This window comes from Chiloscyllium plagiosum, chromosome 9, assembly GCF_004010195.1.
Source record: "Chiloscyllium plagiosum isolate BGI_BamShark_2017 chromosome 9, ASM401019v2, whole genome shotgun sequence".
Classification (NCBI taxonomy): Eukaryota; Metazoa; Chordata; class Chondrichthyes; order Orectolobiformes; family Hemiscylliidae; genus Chiloscyllium; species Chiloscyllium plagiosum.
The window spans coordinates 66,724,155-66,745,631 of record NC_057718.1 but is presented as its reverse complement, the minus strand read 5'-3'; the positions used below and the strand labels follow the sequence as shown (position 1 = coordinate 66,745,631).

The 21,477-nt window shown below is 37.7% G+C and overlaps 1 protein-coding gene across 1 annotated transcript in view; it reads left to right on the top strand.

Annotated features, from left to right (window-relative positions):
* The window catches only part of LOC122553236 (NADPH oxidase 3-like), a 58,754-nt gene that overhangs the window by 24,874 nt on the left and 12,403 nt on the right, over window positions 1-21,477 (top strand). The window contains exons 8-9 of the mRNA XM_043696821.1: window positions 18,237-18,329; window positions 19,022-19,275. Coding sequence (XP_043552756.1) covers window positions 18,237-18,329; window positions 19,022-19,275 — 347 coding nt within the window. The remainder of the gene's footprint in view (window positions 1-18,236; window positions 18,330-19,021; window positions 19,276-21,477) is intronic.

Genomic DNA, 21,477 nt, shown 5'->3' with positions numbered 1-21,477 from the left:
TTCAAAAGCTGATTGAGGGCAGATGTTCACAGGTAAAGGGATGGCTGGAAAATGGGAAGCCTTCAGAAATGAGATAACGAGAATCCAGTGAAAGTATATTACTGTTAGGGTGAAAGGAAAGGCTGGTTGGTACAGGGAATGCTGGATGACTAAAGAAATTGAGGCTTTGGTTAAGAAAAAGAAGGAAGCATATGTAAGGTATAAACAGGATAGATCAAGTGAATCCTTAGAAGAGTATAAAGGCAATAGGAGTATACTTAAGAGAGAAATCAGGAGGGCAAAAAGGGGACATGAGATAACTTTGGCAAATAAAATTAAGGAGAATCCAAAGGGTTTTTACAAATACATTCAGGACAAAAGGGTAACTAGGGAGAGAATAGGACCCCTCAAAGATCAGCAAAGCGGCCTTTGTGTGGAGGCACAGGAAATGGGGGAGATACTAAACAAGTATTTTGCATTAGTATTTACTGTGGAAAAAGACATGGAAGATATAGAATGTAGGGAAATAGATGGTGACATCTTGAAAAATGTCCATATTACAGAGAAGGAAGTGCTGGATATCTTGAAACACATAAAAGGGGATAAATCCCCAGGACCTGATCAGGTGTACCTTTCAATTCTGTGGGAAGATAGGGAGGTGATTGCTGGGCCTCTTCCTGAGATACTTGTATTATCGATAGTTACAGGTGAGGTGCCGGAAGACTGGAGGTTGGCTAACATGGTGCCACTGTTTAAGAAGGGTGGTAAGGACAAGCCAGGGAACAGACTGGACCAGTGAGCCTGATGTTGATGGTGAGCAAGTTGTTGGAGGGAATCCTGAGGGACAGGATGTACATGTATTTGGAAAGACAAGAACTGATTAGGGATAATCAACATGGTTTTGTGCATGGGAAATCATATCTCACAAACTTGATTGAGTTTTTTGAAGAAATAACAAAGAGGATTGATGAGGGCAGAGCAGTAGATGTGATCTATATGGACATCAATAAGGTGTTCAACAAGATTCCCCATGGGATACTGGTTAGCAAGGTTACATCTCGTGGAATACAGGGAGAACTAGCCATTTGGATACAGAACTGGCTCAAAGGTAGAAGACAGAGGGTGGTGGTGGAGGGTTGTTTTTCAGACTGGAGGCCTGTGACCAGTGGAGTCCCACAAGGATCGGTGCTTGGTCCTCTACATTTCGTCATTTACATAAATGATTTGGATATGAACATAAGAGGTATAGTTAGTAAGTTTGAAGATGACAACAAAATAGGAGGTATAGTTAACAGCGAAGAAGGTTATCTCAGATTACAACAGGATCTTGATCAGATGGGCCAATGGGCTGAGAGATGGGAGTTTAATTCAGATAAATGCGAGGTGCTGCATTTTGGGAAAGCAAATCTTAGCACTCAGATTACAACAGGATCTTGATCAGATGGGCCAATGGGCTGAGAGATGGCAGATGGAGTTTAATTCAAATAAATGCGAGGTGCTGCATTTTGGGAAAGCAAATCTTAGCAGGACTTATACACTTAATGGTAAGGTCCTAGGGAGTTTTGTTGAAGAAAGAGACCTTGGACTGCAGGTTCATAGCTCCTTGAAAGTGGAGTTGCAGGTAGATAGAATAGTGAAAGGGTAAATAGACAAAGTCTTTTCCCTGGGGTGGGGGAGTCCAGAACTAGAGGCATAGGTTTAGGGTGAGAGGGGAAAGATATAAAAGAGACCTGAGGGGCAACGTTTTCACGTGGAGAGTGGTACGTATATGGAATGAGCTGCCAGAGGAAGTGGTGGAGGCTGGTACAGTTGCAACATTTAAAAGGCATTAGATGGGTATATGAATAAGAAGGGTTTGGAGGGATATGGGCCGGGTGCTGGCAGGTGGGACTAGATTGGGTTGGGATATCTGGTCGACACGGATGGGTTGAAGGGTCTGTTTCCATGCTATACGTCTCTATGACTCTAACTCCACTTTCATGCCCTAACCTCATATTATTCACTTACTTTAGTCCCAAAAAATGTCTATCGATCTCATCATCCAGAGCTCTCTATGGCAGAACATTCCAAAGTCTTAAAACCTCCAGAGTAAAGGGATTTTTCCTAACTTTAATCCTAAATAGTTGACCCTTTCTCCTCAATATGTAACCTTTCACTCATGACACTCCAGCCAGAGAAAACTGCCTTTTGCAGTCATTTTGTCAGCCCCATAAGAATTAGAATTAGATTTTATTATTATGTGTTCAAGTATCGGAATATATTAATGGAGTGGAAAGTTTACAAAGTCACCATTCTCTGGTGCCGTCTTGGTGACAAAACCAGAATTTAAAAAAACACAGTCGAAATAAAAGCCAGAAGGTAAGAAAAACATTGCAGTGCAATGTCTGGTGTTTTATCTGTTTCATTTCTGTATTTTGAGTTTGCTTAATGAATAGTATCATACAGAAATGTTGTGTGTGTTAGCTATTTCATTGCAGTTGTGAGCTCAATGGAAGTCCTTTTTAAAAGTAACTAAGAACGACAGGAATTACTGTTCATTTTGTATTTTAAAGTCTAAGTCTTATCTCCATAATGGAGTTTGGAATCACCAATGCAGGCACCCAGACTTAGCTACAGCTTAAAGTCTCGGTCAGCCTGCAAGCCTCACATCGATTACTAGGAGGATCTTGCTACCACTTCCGCCACCACCTCTGACCGTTAGAGGAGATTTGCCACTGTCACTTACCCCGAATGCCAGGAGAAGCTGCCAATTAACCCGTCACAAAGACTTTTGTTTTAAAACAAGGAAAAAAATGAAGAAAAAGAGCAAAACCTTTTTAAAAACAACAAAGAAAGCAGATGGACACATGTGAGCCTAGGACTCACTCCTCTGCATCATCTGCAGTGAAAATAGAAAATAAGAGTTATATACATTTTAAAGAAATCATCTTTCTATCAGTGAATGGAGAACCATTCTACTCAATGAAGAGATCTCAATGCAGGAATTAACCTAGACAATCTCTTTTTGAAGGCAACTATATTCTTTCTTAAATAAAAAGACCAATCTATACACATTACACAGGCTGTGGTCTCACCAAAGTCACATTTAACTACAGCAGAAGCTCTTGAATCTCCTATTCCTATCTACTTGTAATAAAAGTTAATGTCCAGTTTTCTTTCCTAATTGCTTATTTTTCCTGCATGATAACTTTTTGTAGTTTGGACATAAGGACCCCCAAATTCCTCTGGATCCTAACATTTATATTATTTCACCTTTTAAGAAATATTTTGCTTTTCCATTCTACCTACCTAAAAATAGTTCCACATTTTTGCATATTATGGATGGAATTTGATCCCTGCTCTGTGACCAGTTTGATGGTCGAGGCATTTAAGTGGATGTGAGGATGAAAGCTGAGGACTCTATGCTGCTTAGGTCTGAGGTAAGAAGACGCTTTCCTGCCCTGCTGCCAATTAGGTCCTTAAGTGGGAAATTGCAGGCATCATTCCATCATCATTGGTATTCCACCAGTAGTGGACTGGTTACTCAAAATTTAGTGATTAGTTCAGAGGGTTTCCTCTCCCAATATCATTTTTAAGTTTTCTTTAACATTTCTTCTGCCCACCCGAATTTCTAGCTAGTGGGAGGAGGCTGCAGAATTTCAGTCTTTGGTTTTATATAAATTGAACCTTTGTTTTGTAGGATACCTTTTGTATCTTAGAGACAGATGTAAATGGTTGATATGGCAATGAATCCTCTTCTTCTCTGTCTTCCAACTCTTCCTCTTCCTTACGTGTTTAATCAGCAAATTCCATTCTATTCTACCTGCTATTTTCTCAACTGCGCAGTGTGTTGCAAGACACTAACACTCTCCTATCATTCTGGATACTCACATTAGTGACACCGAAGGGAATCTCAAAGCCTATTGTTCACTTTGAAACTCATCTTCAACATTGTGATGGTTTGTTCTATGACACATGTCATTATCAATACAGTACTTCTTGTCTCGTTGATGGGGTTTCTTGTGGCAACACCCAAGGAATCTATTGCGTATGTCATTGGTTTAGAAGTTGCTGTGAAGGAGATTTAGCAAATTGCTGCAGTGCATTTTGGAGATGGTTCATGCCACTACAACTGTGTATCAGTATTAGAGGTAGTTAAGGTGGGGGTTTGGGTGCCATTCAAGTGGACTGTGTTGCCCTTGTAGTGACAAGCTTGAGTGATGTTGCAGCTGTACTCTTTCAGACAAGTGAAGAGTATTCTATCACGCTCCTGACTTGTGCTTGTAAATGATGGACAGGTATTGAGGAGTCTGGAGGTGAGTTGTTCGCTGTAGAATTCCCATAGCCTCTGACCTGCTCTCGTGGCCACAATATCTGTATGGATGGTCCAGTTAAATTTCTATTCAGTTGTATATCCCCAGAATATTGATAGTGGGAAAATAAACAATGGTAACACTTTGAATACCAAGAGAAGGTGGTCACATTCTCTCTTGGTGGAAATTATCACTGTCTGATACTTGTGTGGCATGATTGTTAATTGCAACTTACTATTCCAGCATTGAATGTTGTCCAGTTCTTGCTGCGTGAACTTCAGTATCTGAGGAGTTGTGAATGATAATGAAATCTGCAATCATCAAAGAACATTCCTAGAAATTCATTCATGCTATGGTCACTAACACTAGGTTCCCCCCGACTGCTAGATTAACTAATAATTTATATTCATTATATATCAAATATGGCCTGTATTGATTTGGAACAAGTTATTAAATTTAAGAAGCTAAGATGAAGGGAGACACTGTGGGGTACCTTCAAGATCAAAAACTGTAAAATGAAAATTTAAAAACAAGAGATTCTGATTAGATTCCACCAAGATTTGAATTTTAATGGTCAATTAATTGTATGAGGAAGTTGGACTCCTGAAAAAAATTTAAAAATCACACAACAGCAGGTTATAGTCCAACGGGTTTAATTGGAAGCACTAGCTTTCAGAGCGCTGCTCCTTCATCAGGTGATGAAGGTGATCACTTGATGAAGGAGCAACGCTCCGAACGCTAGTGCTTCCAATTAAACCTGTTGGACTATAACCTGGTGTTGTGTGATTTTTAACTTTGTAAACCCCAGTCCAACACTGGCATCTCCAAATCATGAAAAAAAAAATGACAGCATGTAGATGTCTTGGTTTAAAAAGAGTGGGAACATAAGTACGAGAAAAAATAGTCGTAAGTATTAGGAAGAAGAAGAAAGGAAATTTCAGAGGCGAATGGCCAAATTGATTTAACAAATGCTGCAACATAACGAGGTTGAAAGATACAAGGTTTTAAGCTACTTTTAGAGATATTAAAGCTGTTTATAATATTTTGAATGATGTGGTCTGTATGGAGAATGATGATTCTTTTGATGAAAATAAGCATGAAAAAGTGTCTTGGAATGTTAGCATTGCCAGATCACTGAGAGTTGAACTTGAGGTCAATGTAAGAAGGGTTAAGGATAGAACTATGAAGAATATAGTTAGACCTGCAAAAGACATAAAGAACTATTAATGATTTTTTAAAAAAAATCTATTGCCCAATATATTATCACAGTCGAGATATATTGTTTGCTGTGCAAGGAGGCGAAATTGCAGATGTGGGGCATGCAGTTTGAATGAACTTGATAAAATAAAATCAAAGTATCAAGTAAATGTTAGTTAGAATTAAATAAATGAATGAAATCATTGAAATGAAGAATGGACAAGTAAGCGTGTACACAGAGCCCTGGGGAGTTAGTGAATAGAATAAGATGTATGGATACCATATATGGATATCAAACCTACAGCTCAGCGAGCAAACCTATACCCTAAACCTCAACCTGAGCTACAAATCTTCACAAACCTTGAAATAAGATGGAATTAGAAAGGAATATACCTTTGCTGGAAAACCATGTATAGTAAACTTTTTTTCAAAAGCTTAAGGTGCGTCATCACACAGAGAGAGATAGACTTTAGCAGCAATGTTAGAATTGTTTGTAATAAATACAGGAAGTGCTTGAGATCACAATTGAGAAATGTGGCACTGCACACAAATCTCCACACAATCCCCAGTCAAATAGAAAGGTGGGGGTAGCAATGAAAATGCTAAAGGGATAACCAAAAAAAAAGTCAGTTAGATCCAACACAAATGCTACAAGGCAAGTGGCAGAGTGGAAAAATATATAATCCAAAGCTTGGGAAAACAGTCCAGTGTAGTGACAAATGATATGCCACATCCAGACTACATTTCCAACTCTAAGAAGTTACTGAGACCAGAAGTATTAACAAAACTAAATGACAAAACCAAAGTGAAATGACAGGAAGCCCAACTTCACTTTGATAAGCTGCCAAATATTTGCCAGAGTTAAAAGTTGGACTGCTAGTCAGATGTAAACATTCAACATAGTTAGCCTATTTTGAACTTTGGCCCTGTGTACAGAAGTTGTCACCTCAAACAAACAGATGAAAGATGACAGCCAGAGCTATCATCACAGCTGTATATATCTACATGCAACTGGAGAGGCTGTTCTTCACAGCAGACAGCTGATGAAGCAGATGGGAGTTTGCCAAGGAAGTAAGGGACTGAATTATCATCAGTCTCAGAAGTGAACTGCTCTCCAATAAATGCTGCAAAATTTGCAGCACTAATGATATGGCAAAAATATTCTGCAGAGAAGCAGCATCACCCCAGGAACTAACAGGCACAATATTAACAGACAACAGACAACAATCTCATACAAAGACCTAAATACTTTAAAGATTATTTGTGCAATGTGTGTCTAAATGGGACAAAATTGGACAGACCAGAAAGAACAATTATTTTGGTTACACATGATCATTTTATTCACAGACCATGTATGTTAAGTAACTTCCAACATTTTTCATTTTCTTATGGAAAAAGGGTTTTTAAGTAAATACTATTGTTCACAGTGGTTTGCTGAATAAGTCATAAGATGTAAATAAAGGTTTTGGGTAATAGCCATTTTACACATGGAACAGGTGAATCCGAAATCTGCAGGAACACAGAGGTCAATATTTCCCAAAGTTTGTGAAATTTTAACTCAATACTAATTGGTTCCATTCCCAGAAATCAGGTTGAGATTCCATTTGTGTGGAAAATCAGACAATGGAGTCTGCAGGATGAAATATGTTGAAGATGGGAAGTGGAACACTCTCCAAGTGAGGAGACAGATGCAAATCGAACGAGTGGGAGTTTGAACACAGAGTGGAGCAGCAAGTTGGAGCTTGTGCATTAGGACAATCAACAGGAATAAAATTCAAAAGCCTATTGATACATGAGGCTCATAGTCTCAGTGTTTAAGAACTGACCAGCCTCCTTGAATCAATTTAGACTTCTATCCACCATACCATCTCAGTTAAAGCCTGAAGTGTTGGGTTAGAGATAGGTTTATATCATGAAGCTCTTTAAGAGTTTAATCCCCACCCAACCCAAACCTGTCCATTTTTTTTAGATTAGCCCCATTAAAGTCTTACAGCACAAATATAATACTTTGAAACTCTCTAATATTTATTTGTGTTTTTCTTTCAGTTGTTGAGTAATGTTTGGAATTTTTTTTATGAAGCTGCATGTGAGACCTACCATCTCTGCTGACACATTCAGTCATACTTGCGATTCAAATTTTGGGTTTATGAATGGCTTTTTCTGTTAGTAATTCGTAAACAAAAACATTCAACAATTGTTAGACTTAAAAGAAAATGATGGGCTGGATTTTGTTTTTGAATGGTGAATGGGGCCCCATTTCAGGATTCTTGCCCTACTCCCAACACATCCAATTTTCATTGGCATGCATCCTCTGGCTTGACTGGCTCCTATGCAGGAGTAGATAGCTTCTAGTCCCAGCTATTATACTAGAGTCAGGCTAGCTTTTCTCGGGCTGGTAGTTCATAAAGGGTTGTGAAATAAGGTCTAGCTGTGGAAACATTTTAAATGATTGCTTCAAAAGCTCTTACCTATTCAATTCATGCCAACACTTTTTTCATTGGTTCCTCATATCCTCAATGTCAACCTATGAACTCTGCCCACCACTAATAGTATTTAATGCTCTCCGCGTATAAACACAGAAGTTCTATGGGCTGGTATTGTGTGTATGAGTCCTACTATGGGTGTGTGAGGTAATGGCATTTGAAATTATAGGGGCAAGAGATCCCTGGCATTTGAAGTTACAGGGAACAAGAAGCCCCTGGTATTTGATGTAACAGGGGCACGAGGCCCTGTTATTTGAGGTTACAGGGGGCAAGAGGCCCCTAGTATTTGAGGTTACGGGGGGCAAGAGGCTCCTGGCATTTGAAGTTACGGGGGCAAGAGGCCCCTGGCATTTGAAGTTACAGGGGGCAAGAGACCCCTGGTATTTGAGGTTACAGGCACAAGAGGCCCCTGGTATTTGAAGTTACAGGGAGCAAGAGGTTCCTGATACTTATTTATAGGTTATTATTAATATAATAAAAAAAAATTTAAAAAAAGAAAAGAAATATCACAATATTTTATAATTAAAGTTATTGTTTAATAAAAAGGTTTGTGAAATTAATTAGCATTTGTGGAAGTCTGATCAGTGGGTAATTTTTTTTAAATTAGTTGCCATAAAACTGAAGTAATTTTAAAATGGGTAATTACATAGATAGAACAGATGATTCATCATCGTTAGTGAAATTATGTGAAAAATTTCCCGAAAGGTTTGAGGCCTTTAGAAAACTGTATGGAGGCCTAAACAAAACATTGGCTGATGAAGAATATCATTAGGCATCCCTCAATCTCAGCCATTGATTTGGCAACATAACATGGGAGCGAGAACGAAAGAGTTAATTGGATTATGGCGACAGTTTTGTGATGAGAGGCACAAAGATTCAGTTTTGCGCTCGTGGCAGGATACTGCCACCAAATTGGGGATTGAATTAACTGCAAATGGTGCTATGAAGTCTGTTGAAGTTCTTAAAAGTGAAGTGCTCGAGCAAAACAATTACAGAAACTAAAGGAGAAGTCACAAGTGACTGGTAAACAAACAGAACTGCGCAATTCGATGGTTGGCCTTAGTTTTAATGAGGAAGACAATGATAATTCGGATTTAGACGAATGGCGCTTTTTAAAAAAAATTATATAATTTTTTTTGCAGCTCCCATTTCAGACTCTTCCTTACAGACTGATTGGTCTTTGAAATGTACAGCTGTTTCACTTAATTCTCAATAACTTTACTGCTATAGTCCAGCAACAACATTGACAAGATAATAATTTCGCTGATGTATCTGCTGTATTGATGTTGTTGTACCTGTTGCATCTGTTTAGCTTGGCTTGTCTTGCTTTATTGCTTTTTATTCGTTTTGGTGATTGTTCTTTGTTTATGGAATATGGAGGGTGGCCATTATTCTTTCCTGATGTGTTAAAAGATAAGGCTGGCCAGCGGTAACAATTCTTCCACACTTGGTTAAGCAATGATGCCACAGCCAGGATCTATCAGACTAAACTCCCAAGCTAAAAACTGAGATACGGTGTGTGTGTGTGTGTGAGAGAGAGAGAAAAAAAAAGTTGTACAGCTAATAGAAAGTTTAACCTTTTGTGATTCGGTTTGAATGCACATTTGTTTGTTGGTGATTGAATGTTTGTACTTTGTTCCCTGGAGCTTGAGATCCGGGACGGTTTTGAATCTGATTTCTATTATGGAAATTTAACATGATTAATTTTAAGATTAAGGATTTTACAGTGATTATGAAATAAAATATTAACTCCTGTTCTTTTTACAGGTCATGACTGCCTTACTATTAGTTTCTAACTAATCTCTTTTATCCTTACATAAAAGCCAACCTTATTAAGCTGATTTGAAATTGAATACGGAGGAAAACAACATTATAACCTTTATATTGTGTTTCAGACTTATTTGTTTCCACTTAATTTTAAGACTGATGTGTTTCATTGGTGATTATGATGTGCCAGCCGTAGCTTTGTTTAGAAAGTCCCCTCCCTCACTGACAGTTGAAGTTTCAGTTCAACATTAGATTGTAATAAATCATCAAAAAAAATCTTATGGTTAGTATCTGTGTCCTTGGATTCATCCATTATTCATGCATTAGTAGTTTTTTTTAACTTGAATAGACAAATCCTTTTAAGGCAGCTCCAGTTATTTCACGACCTATAGCATTGTAATTGAGCAATGACTGGACAGGACTACTTAAGAAAACTAATTTTGGATTTAAATTAAGGGACTAAAACCGTGTAATTATAGTGGATTTCAAAGTTGGGAACTGGATGCATTTTACATTTTAAATATTAAACACTGAATAAATGAATTTCCAATTTATATATAATATATAAATATATATTTATAAATTATATAAGAAAATAAAATGTTGGATGTTACTCAGATATATTATTTAAAAAATGACCATTGATATATTACCAAAGAGGAGATCCGCTCTCAAAACAAGACAATGAGAACTAAGCTCTGTTGATCCTCCAATGTCCACAAAAATAATTGAAAACTTATTTATATTCCATAACCTTCTTCAGATGTATCCACATTCAGTAATGCATAAAGTATGCTTGGTACCACTCCACTCAGTGCTCTCTCCAAAATTCAAGCTGAATTCTATCCATATCATTAGGTGTCCTTAATAATGAAAAAGGACTACTGCCTGACTTAAGCAGGCACTGCTGTCACCCAGTATTCCAACCTTTGGAAATTAGGGTCAGCCAAACATATCGAGGAATAGGGTGGTATATCAATCATTATTTCTTTTGTAGCATCACTGCCCCATTTCATGGAGTTGGCAAGCTCCATAATGTCACAGCTATGTGATACAATGACTAGGACAAGTGAATGAGACAAATCACCTATTTAGTTATTCTCCTCTTGCAATTTTTGATTCGCTGAAAATTCAAAGCCTAAAATTAGCTTTCAGATTATGACAAGTAAGATTCCAAAATGTATAGTTAGGAACAGGCTTTAAAGTTATACAAGCATAAATTAATAAATTGGTTAAATGAGGCTAAAATGAAAATAGAGGCAAGGAGATCAACTACAGAAGGGAAGAGAATGATGCAATAAGAGGGAAAAGCAGCAGAGTACAGTTTTAAAAATGTTTTAGTCACTTGTTGGGTTTCCACCTTGAATTAAAGATAATGGTTATTTTATTTATTATTATAAAGATTCATTATTAATTATATATTATTATTTATATTATTAATATTTATAATAAATCAATTGTATTAGCCTGAATCAATATTAATTGGCAGGACTCCATCACACATTCTCAGTGACCTGTCATATTGATTAATGGCTAATTTAAAACATGACTGCATTAATTCATTGTTAATTAAAGAATGGAAAGCTACATTACTGGCCAGTTGAAGAAATTTTGCAGATGATTGGGGGAATAGGGATAGATATATATGGCAGATGAAACTCCCAAAAGTTGGGGAGGTGAATGGGAATGGTTTTATATATATATATATATATATATATATCTATATAAAACCATTCCCATTCATTTATATATATGTGTATAAAAAAATTAGAAATGACATGAGAAAACAATGTAAGGCCACTAAGATTGAGGAATATATAAACAAAGTTAAAGCAACAATACTGTAAAATAAAAAAAAACTTAGATTCTACTCGGAATCCTGAGCCTATGTCTGGCACACTGACCCTTTTTGAGAATTGGGATTTTGTTCCTGTATACATGCTGAGCCCTGTGGCTATGTGGTTGGCACTGCTGCCTTGCGATACCAGGGTCCGACTTGTCTGTGTGGAATTTGCATATTCTCCCTGTGTCTGTATGGGTTTCCTCCAGGTGCTCCGGTTTCTTCCCACAGTCCAAAGATGTGCATGTCAGGTGAATTGGCCATGCTAAATTGCCCATTGTGTTAGGTGCATTATGGGTCTAGATGGTTTATTCTTTGTAGGATTGGTGTGGACATGGGCCTGTTTCCACACTGTAGGGAATTGAATCATCTCCTGATTGTCTCCAGCATTAATTTAAAGCATCCACTTGTTGAAACTTTTCCTTCTTTTGAAAATGAAGCATTCAGTCTTCGTAGTCGATATCATGGGGATGAGTGACTTGCACCATCCTAAACTGGGTCCCATCCTAGGGACTAGAGTAATGTTAATGAAGCATGCTCCTGACTACAAGACCAAACGGCCAAATTTGCTCAGTATGTCCAAGTGTGATACGGATGCAAATGCAGTAAAATTCTAGGAGTAGCCTGAATACGAATGGCTTGTGTTACAAGTCTGAAAGATGAGTCTATCTGTCTGATGGAAGTGACAAACAAATGAACAATAATCAAGACACTCAATTACCTGTATTTGACCCTATGCTTTTGCAATGCTTTCTGGCTGGAGTCACTGACATGATCCAGACCAACAGTACAAACCAGTCCAGGAATTTCCAGTCGCAAATGAGGTGAGTGGTGGTTTTCCTATGGGATGGCCAGAACCAGACGGAACCATGATGCAAGTTACAGGTTAAACAAATTATATTCAGCATCCTCACGATTCCGAATACCATATGCCAGCCATGATAGGGTTGATTGGAACCAGGATACCCACTGGGGGCGGAACCTACCTCATGTACCTACCCGACGACCACTGCTGGACAACGCTTTCTCGAGGGGATCCTGAAAATGGGGACAGGCAGGCCCCAACATTTAACCTTTGTGACTGGCAACAAGACATCAAAACCCAGGGGCAAATGCCTGGCCCTTGCTTTAACTGTTGAAATGTGGCCAATATGGAGTAATGTGTCTTTAATGTTACCTCGGAGCTGACGTTGGGAATTGACAGGCTTTCATCGCATCAAAAGGAAAATCTACTAATATACACTGACTCTTCATTGTGCTTTTAATATGATCCATGATTTTGGAGCCTTGTGGGAACATTGAAGATTTTTAACTTCAAAGGGGGCAGCATTATAGTAATGCTATTTTGTCCAATCAATCTGACACTTATCAAGATATCTGGCTCATCCTGATGAAACTGATACTGTTTCTAGAGTAAAGGGCAAGGAGATTCAGCTGCCAAGCAGGTAGCCTTACACCCCAAACTTCGGATCCCATTGGGTCCCTCGCAAAACCCATTTAGACACAATACAAGGATGGGTATGCCAGACCTGGGTAAGGTGCAAAATCACGGGTGAATGATACTGTCTGTTCAGTGAAAATTCACAATGTAGAGGTTGATTTCTCTGTTGCTCACTGACTGTAATCATACAGGTTTAGTGTTTGGATTATTTTCAATATTGTTTTGAAATTTGGAAGTAATTTGCAAATTTCCATTTCTGAAATATTTACAGGCACTTTATACTACAATATACTACTGACTGAATTATCAAGTGATTTGATTTCATACATGGACGCTAAGCCTAAATATCTTTGCTTTGTGTATGGAGTTTGTAAGAATACACACTGGTTGATTTGATTTATTTTTGGATTGGGCTGTTAGATCTAAGAAGGGGTGTCTGGCTAAGCTATTATGTTCACTTAGATATTTATAACTGAACAGTGATGGTTTATAATTTTAAGACTATACCAATATCTATATTCTAGGGTTAGCTCAATATTAGAAAAATTTCAGTGTGGTTTGAAATCTTTGTGTCATGTTACCATAATTTGGGGACAGCATTGCCCTCTAGCCAATATTTATTACCGACTTTTCTCAAAGTCATCATCAGATTTCTACATTTAATTCTAGTTACTACTAACCAAAGCTGTAGATTAGGCCATTTAATTGGGCACAATGTTAATTTTTTTTAAAAAAAAACAATATATTGCAGAACTAATCTAAATTTTAGATAATATAGTTTTTTTTAGTAGCAAAACTTCAAAGAGCATTACATCCCAGCAAAGCTGGATTTATAAAAATAGATTTGCTTAATTGGCCCATGCCTGGGTTTTTCCATATAAAATAAGAAAATAATGGGAAGGAAGGGAATGCTAGTGCATAATTTTAAATGAACGAACTTTTTGCCAGTATAGGCAATATATTTACCCCACGGGCGATGTGAGTTTGATCAATTTGAGAATTATTTATTTCAAAATTGCTCTTAGGGCTTCTAGCCTGCTGAAAGGCACAAATTATGACATCAAATATACTACTCCCGCAATACTCAAACCAGAATATGGGTGACCTCTACCAGATTAGTTTGTGTTACTTCTTTGCTACTGCCTATTTTAATTGAATATATGTATATTGTATATACTTACATACAAAGAGGAAATGGTTTATACTTTATTACAATGGACACTTCACGGTCTCCAACCTTGCAAAGGGGGAGATGATAAAGGTCGAACTTGACCTGCTGTGTGGACTTGCCATTGCCAGCATTGGTGCATAAGAAGGGACAGTTTGCCTGTGCGATCCTGAGCAAACAGAGACTGTGGATCAGTTCTTGTGTGCCAAAAGACTGAATGTTTCCAAGAAAGACTTTTGCAGTGGTCAACTGCATAAAAAATTCGCAGTTCATGGTAAAGACCATTTAGAACAAGAAAATAGTATTTACCATGTAAAACTGTCATGTGCCAATTTGATTACATTTGTACTATGGGCATCCCTGATAAGCCTTATTCCCTTTCAGATAGATCACATAGTAAAAGAGACAAAGGGGGGATGTTTCTAGAAACCCATAATAAAATTTTTGGAGAGGATGAAGTAATTTGTTATGCGTTTACTTCAGTAAGAGACTCCCTGACCCGTTTTATCCTTCCAAATCCTAACATGGGGTAATGGAATAGTACTAAAGTATTTACATGACATAATATCTTTTTTAGTTATTACCTATCTCCACCTGCTACTTGTTTATGGACTTCCTTCAATAAATCCGTAATATCCTATCCAAATTACTACAAGAATAAGGAATGGGGGTGCGCTTATGTTAGAGTGCCTAAATTTTTTTTGTACTATGATTAAAAGGATATTATTTTTTTCAGTTATAATAAGGCAGCTAACTACCTTGTCCTGAATACAGCAAGTAGTCCTCATTTCGTAGCTGTAGGAACATTATTTCCAACTTCTGTTCCCTCTCCAATTACCTGGCAATGAAATCATAATTCCCCTTTTAAACATACAGATTCTCCTGACTTCTGTGCAGAATGGAAGAATTCAAAGACCATATCAAGAAGTAAAACACACTCATTGACATATGCAGCTCTTAGTGTTCTTTCATTAGGAGAGTCCTTAAGATTTATTAGTCATCAAAACCATAATTATCTCATTGGTGGACTCATAATTTTGGGAAATGAGACAACTGATACCTTAATAGAAATTAGAAATGCTTTCTGAATTGTGCCTATTTGCCCAACAAAACCGATTACATACTTGCGAAGAAAGGTGGATTTTGCGTTATAATTAAAGGAAAATGCATTATGAGGGTCACTGCTTTTTTTGATAACATTACTAGACATATAGATAATATTCACACTTTTGTCAACCAAATGAATGAAAGTGCGGGATGTGAAGATTGGGGTTTTGCTCATGGTACAACTGATTAATTAATATGTCTTTGTATGGTACTATTGTTTTAATTGGTCTTTTTGTTGGTATTGCTATAGTTAAGCATATTATTGCTAAGATATTAACTTCTATTGACAATATTGGTTCCAACCTGAACATGCTTTTTCTTTACTTAAATCTACATATTTAGATATTTAAATCTACATGGTTAGCACTGCTGCCTCACAGCGCCAGAGACCCGGGTTCAATTCCCGACTCAGGCGACTGACTGTGTGGAGTTTGCACATTCTCCCCGTGTCTGCGTGGGTTTCCTCCGGGTGCTCCGGTTTCCTCCCACAGTCACAAAGATGTGCGGGTTAGGTGAATTGGCCATGCTAAATTGCCCATAGTGTTAGGTTAAAGGGGGTAAATGTAAGGGTATGGGTGGGTTGCGCTTCGGCGGGTCGGTGTGGACTTGTTGGGCCGAAGGGCCTGTTTCCACACTGTAAGTAATCTAATCTAATCTAATCTAATCTAATCATGATGAGGAAACATCATTGCCTGCCCTTGGTTCCCCTTCGGAGGAAAAGGAAGTATGGCAGTCTTTTCCTGCCATTGAATTGGATTAATTTGATCCATGCCTTTATGGTGTGGTCATAGAATGACCAAAGTGGGGAATGAGGATATAAAATTTGAATTTAGGCAACAAAATATGTAGATTTTTTATTAGAACAAAATGGTTTCTCGATTTAAAAGAATACTATAAAATGGCCTGTGAACCATACTGCTGATTTGCAGAATTAAGTTGCAGTTCAAAGATAAGAGGACAATAGAGTTTTCAAAAGCTGAATACTGACATATTAATTGACCGTTTCAACAAACCTTAAACCAGTACATGGCATGATAATTTACGTAAATAAGGTATCTTTTAGCATAGAATACCATTGGATTAGCCTGTCTTCAATCATGTCACCTTATTACAGTTGTTTGGACCTTTCTTGTAATTAAGAACCCTTTCCCAGGAAATATCATTGGAATAATTTGCTGTAAATCATGTCACCTTATTATATGTAATTGGTCTTTCTTGTAATTAAGGCTGTACTATTTCTTAAAAAACATATAAATAATGTCTAATTTTCAAATGTAATTGAACAACTTCATCACAGAACACAGAAACTTCAATCTCTGTGTTGCTGAATAGAATTGCGTCAAGGTTCATTAGTTCAATAAACTAATGAACCTTGCTTTTTGAATAGACCACATTTGTCGATCTCGAACCAAGAGGCTCCTCTTGAGGGGACGCAGATCTTTAATGGGTTGACGTGATTTAGCATGCCTGTAGAATAGGGAGTGGTGGGGTATAAGGAGTTGTGAGGTTAAATAACACAGTTGTCAAACAATTGGGACAACATTGCAGAGAACCAAAGCAGACTTTATAAATAACTAGCTTTGCTGCTTGGCAATGCATGTGGCAAGTGCTATGGCTACCTTCAACCTGCAGCTGGAGACAAGGCACCCAACTTCATCTTACACCCATTTCCCAGACCAAATGTCATCCTGCTTAGAGCACATTTTCCTGAGACAGGGAAGCTGAGCCAGGAAATTTCCTGAGTTGAGCTACTCATGTGAACGGTGAAAATCCAACCATGTAAGTTCAAATTCTCTGCAAATCCAACATTCCTTCACTAGTTTCCAAAACTGATATTTTTGTTTCCTCGCAGTGCCTGTACCATTGAACCTAATATTAAGCTTGACCTTTATGACACATTATAAATGAACATTTCCTGCCGCAGCCATTTAGTGACGGTAATTAATGTCTTAGAGGACCCTGGTCACAATGTGGTTCATGGTTCTGACTCAGCCTGAAAGGCCCAGAAATTTGTCTCATTCCTGCAGGTATATCTTTAAATAATTTTTCTGCATTTCAGATGAGTTTTTCTGTCAGCCTGATCATCATCACTCCAGTTGGTGTCAGAAAGCAATCATATTTTAAGGATGAAAAGCCATTTCAACACTCACAAATTTAAATGATATAGAATGTTGTTTTCTGAAAGAAGTCTATGACATGGAAAATTTGATTATCACATGATAATTGAAGATGACTATGATTCTCAAAGTTCTGCACTACCATGGCCTTCCTTGTCTCAAGCCTGGGTCTGATGTTCATTAATGCATTGAGACTAACTCCTATGATTAGTCAACAAATCCATGATCATGTTATTAAATAACTACCAGGATGTTTGAAAATCATCTAGATTGATTGTAGTCCTTTTTTTCTTCGAGCAATTCCTGTATTTCTATGAAAGCAGTGCAATGGCATATCCACTTAGTATTTCACTATTCTTGTCTATAATCAATTAAACTATTGTTTATAACTTCATAGGTGGAGAATGTTTGTCATTTCACATACCTACACTTTCATTCATTGAATAAATTCTCGAGGACTTTTGCAACCATTTCCAAATATAACTTGTTCTCTTTTTCTGTTTGATCTTTCTTCTTTATTTTTCCTGTTTCTCTTCTCTTCCTATAATTCTCAATATATCTCTGTCTATTTCAAATTTGTATTCTAATTCTTTCCCATCACGAATTCCGTTTCTTTCTCTATCTCTCTATTTCTATTTCTCTTCCAAATTGCCTTTGCACGAATGCTTGGAGCAATACCTGCATTTCAATTGTAAATTGTATAGCATGACTACTTATTCATTAAAGTTATAAAAATTAATACAGCTCAGAAGCAACTTTAATGTATTAGCCAACAGTGAGGCAATCTCTCTAGTGCCAATTTATACTGAGCTTGTTTCAACAATTGTTATACTTTTTCTTTTCAGACTTGGAAATGGGTTTTGGGTCCTGTTTTTCTGTACATTTGTGAAAGATTGATTCGATATTATAGATCTCTGCAAAAAGTCGTGATTACAAAGGTAAAAACTACTTGGTAACATCTTACTCTGACTGAAGTATTTCTTTACATACCTATATCTTACTTGTTTTGTGCTCAGAAATTATTTCACCTGACAGTTTAGCATTTCCCTTCCTCTTTGGTGAACAGCTATATGCATTTTTAAAATTTATCTGACCTATCAGCCAGATTAAGAAGTGATAAACCCCAATCTAACTGGGTGTCAAGTAGTACCATGAGTGATGCATGTGGCCTCTGAGTTCTGAATCAATGAACCTGTTGCTGTTCTATCAAATGTCACAGGAAGGTCATTTACATTTAAACATTTAGTTTGTCGTGTTTCCTTATACTCTGATGAATAAAGCAGAGCTGTATTATAGTCAGCATAATAAATATAAAAACAGTGAACAAATAATTTGCACATCAATATTATAGATGATCAGGGAGACTCTATCGCACAAGTCACTAAAGAGAAAAAAATGAAGATAAAGTAAATCAGGAAGTAATGATGGCTATACTAAGCATGGGTTTTAAAGACTTGGTTAAATGTTTAACTTAATTAAAAGTGAGCATTTATCATTATACTTTTCCCAAGTTCAGATTCAGCAATATCTCCTAAGAACTGATGAAATTTTGACTTTACTGTAAATATAAGAACTATGTACAATACCTTACAAGACTACTTATATTAAGAACCTTTCTTTTGACGGACAGGTGATTGTACATCCCTCCAGGGTACTTGAGCTTCAAATGAAAAAACAAGGCTTTAAAATGAAAGCTGGTCAGTACATCTTCCTGCACTGTCCTTCAATATCTCGATATGAATGGCATCCATTCACATTAACTTCTGCCTCTGAAGAAGACCACTTTAGCATTCATATGAGAGCCATGGGAGACTGGACAAGTGCTCTCTATGAGGCCTGTGGAGCTCATTTAAGGGGATTTCGGGAAGCATGGAAGATGCCAAGGTTTATAATTTGAGACTGATACATACATATCTTGCTAGTTTTATATCATTGAATAATGAAAGTGTTCGTACTTTGTTTCTGTTATGGATATTCATATTCTGGATATACAGCAAGTAGAAGGTTTAAGTATGCAAACGAGCCGTGTGCACCAAAAAAAAAATCAGAAACTGGCGGAACTGCTGCTTTCCCTTTCCTCTGTTTAAAATAATGCTAACAATTCTGCAGTTTCATTTCATTCAAATTCCATTCTTCCTGAAGGTTCCTAAACTGTAAATGCAACCAGGCTATTTAGACAATAGAAGCATCGCCTCTGCCCTTCATGTAATTTACCTACAAGTGCACTTTCATGTGCAAATCATTAGCTGAGGGTCATGAGTGGTAACGATTTAGCTCCTTGTATATCCAGATGTGCTGGTGCAGTTGTGACAGCAAATTCAACTGATGTTTCCCTCACTAGAGACAATATCAGTTCAGAGGAGAAATTAAAGCAAAGACCTCCAGACCTATGCCCAAAAAGTCGATTCTCCTGCTCCTTTGATGCTGCCTGACCTGCTGCTCTTTTCTAGCAACACATTTTTCAGATCTGATCTCCAGCATCTGCAGTCCTCACTTTCTCCTTTTTACACAGGGATGAACCTTGTATAGTTCAGTTCCACATTGGTCAAAAGTTTTTTATAATCTTTAGTATTGGGGGTTTTAGCGCATTTTAAATTTCAGTCGCGCATGAGAAATTGGAGAGTATGTTCAGACTAACCCAATGCAGCCCTTTCAGCACACCAAAATCGTAATTCAGCTTAGTTATTATGGGATAAATATAAGTAAAATAAGATCAAAAGTGTATATCACATGTACATCTTATCAGAAGATCTGCAAGCTTTTAAGAAAGTTTATTCAATTAACCTTACTACCTTTGATTTGATATTTCAGAAAGACAGCAAATCTTAGTTCTAAGAAATTCAATTTAATGCAGAAGGAAGGAAAATTCCATACCAATCGTGGAATTTATCTGCTAGTACAATTCATCATAATACGATTTCATGTATTCAGTGCTCTATCTTCTGTTAGCCACATATTCCTATACTGCTTGAAGTCACTATGAGGATCTTGCCTTCTCAACCTCGTCCATCATCTGCAGAGTGGTCACCTTCAGGATCAACTTGTAATCAGTCAAGTCTCTCCAATTGGAGAGAAGCCTGTGGTCTTCTGGGACAATGGTGATTTTCACTTTTAGAGTTGTATAATGGGATACATTTCCAAGGCAAGACATCTTTGACTGAGTCTTCTTTGATGGGACCATGCTGCAAAGAATTGAATATTTATATCCAATTTATTGTAGTTGCAAATTTCCCATGGTTCACTTTAATCTTAACCAGCGCAAAGTTAGCCATTTCATAATTCAAACGGCTTATCTTTGTGCCTAATGCTTCAATCCATGGGACAGTCAAGCAACATTTTGTATTCTAGAGTCATAGAGTCTTACAGCACAGAGACAGGCCCTTTGGCCCAAACTGGTCCATGCCAACCAAAATGGCTGTCCAGGCTAACCCCATTTCCCTGCACTTGGCCCATATCCTTCAAATCCTTTCCTATCCATGTATTTGTCCAAATGCCTTTTAAATGTTGTTAATGTACCTGCCTCAACCACTTCTGTTGACAGCTTATTCCATATGCATGCCACCCTGTATAAAACAGTTGCCCCTCAGGTTCCCTTTTATTCTTTCCCCTCTAACCTTAAACTGATGTCCTCTAGTCCTTGATTCTCCAACTCTGGGAAAAAGACTCAGTGCATTCACCCCATCCATGCCTCTTATAGCGTCATAGAGATGTACCGCATGGAAACAAACCCTTCGGTCCAACCCGTCCATGCCGACCAGATATCCCAACCCAACCTAATCCCACCTGCCAGCACCCGGCCCATATCCCTCCAAACCCTTCCAATTCATATACACATCCAAATGCCTCTTAAATGTTGCAATTTTACCAGCCTTCACCACATCCTCTGGCAGCTCATTCCATACACGTACCACCCTCTGCATGAAAACGTTGCCCCTTAGGTCTCTTTTATATCTTTCCCCTCTCACTCTAAACCTATGCCCTCTAGTTCTGGACTTCCCCACCCCAGGGAAAAGACTTTGTCTATTTATCCTATCCATGCCCCTCATAATTTTGTAAACCTCTATAAGGTCACCCCTCAGCCTCCGA